Here is a 735-nt window from a genome sequence, read left to right on the forward strand (position 1 = left end):
TGTCTGGTCCCACTCCAACCATCATTGCTGCTGTCTACCGCCCCCCCAAACCGAATAGTGACTTTTTAAATGACTTTGCTGCTTTCCTCTCCCTGCCTTTTCCATCTGATGCCAATTGCTCTGTCACTTTTGTATTGTTTTTATTTTTATATTTCATTTTTATTGTTGTTAATTAATTAATTAATTCTTAATGTGTTTTAATCTCAATTTGTGTAACTGCACAGTATCCTTGAGTGCCAAGAAAGGCGCCTTTAAATAAAATGTATTATTATTATTATCATTAACTTCCGCTTGTCCAATAGGAGTCAGCGATGAGGACGCCGTGCAAGCAGCCGTCTGATAGGCTGTGCTGTGATGAGGAACTTGGCAGGAAGCTGGCGGTGGCTGAACTGGAAGTGCTCCATATGAACGAGTTATTCAAGCAAGTCACAAATAAATACACAGAGGACATCAGAAAACTGGAGGAGAAGGTGCAGAGCTGACCCACAGGAAGCACTTCGTCTCACCGGTTGCTTTTCACATCAGTGTATGAATCCTGAGGTGTTTGTGTCCACAGATAAAGACGAGGGATCGCTACATCAGTAGTCTGAAGAAGAAGTGTCAGAGAGAGAGCGAGCAGAGGCAAGAAAAACAGCAGCGCATAGAGACTCTGGAGAAATACCTCTCTGACCTGCCAACACTGGATGAGGTGCAGGCCCAGGCCCAGCAGGTACACACACACACGCGCACACACAC

General features: G+C 44.8%; 1 protein-coding gene across 1 annotated transcript; it reads left to right on the forward strand.

The window, feature by feature from the left end:
* Positions 1-306: 306 nt before the first annotated feature.
* On the forward strand, positions 307-709 carry LOC111666365 (centrosomal protein of 85 kDa-like; the record flags this gene model as incomplete). Its single annotated transcript, XM_023421721.1, has 2 exons — positions 307-470; positions 557-709. Coding segments are annotated over exons 1-2 (312 nt in total), but the record flags the coding sequence as incomplete, so codon positions are not given.
* Positions 710-735: the final 26 nt, after the last annotated feature.

This window comes from Seriola lalandi, unplaced genomic scaffold (genome assembly GCF_002814215.2).
Source record: "Seriola lalandi dorsalis isolate HSWRI2012SDOR001 ecotype SW California unplaced genomic scaffold, Sedor1 jcf7180001960180, whole genome shotgun sequence".
NCBI classification, from domain to species: Eukaryota; Metazoa; Chordata; class Actinopteri; order Carangiformes; family Carangidae; genus Seriola; species Seriola lalandi.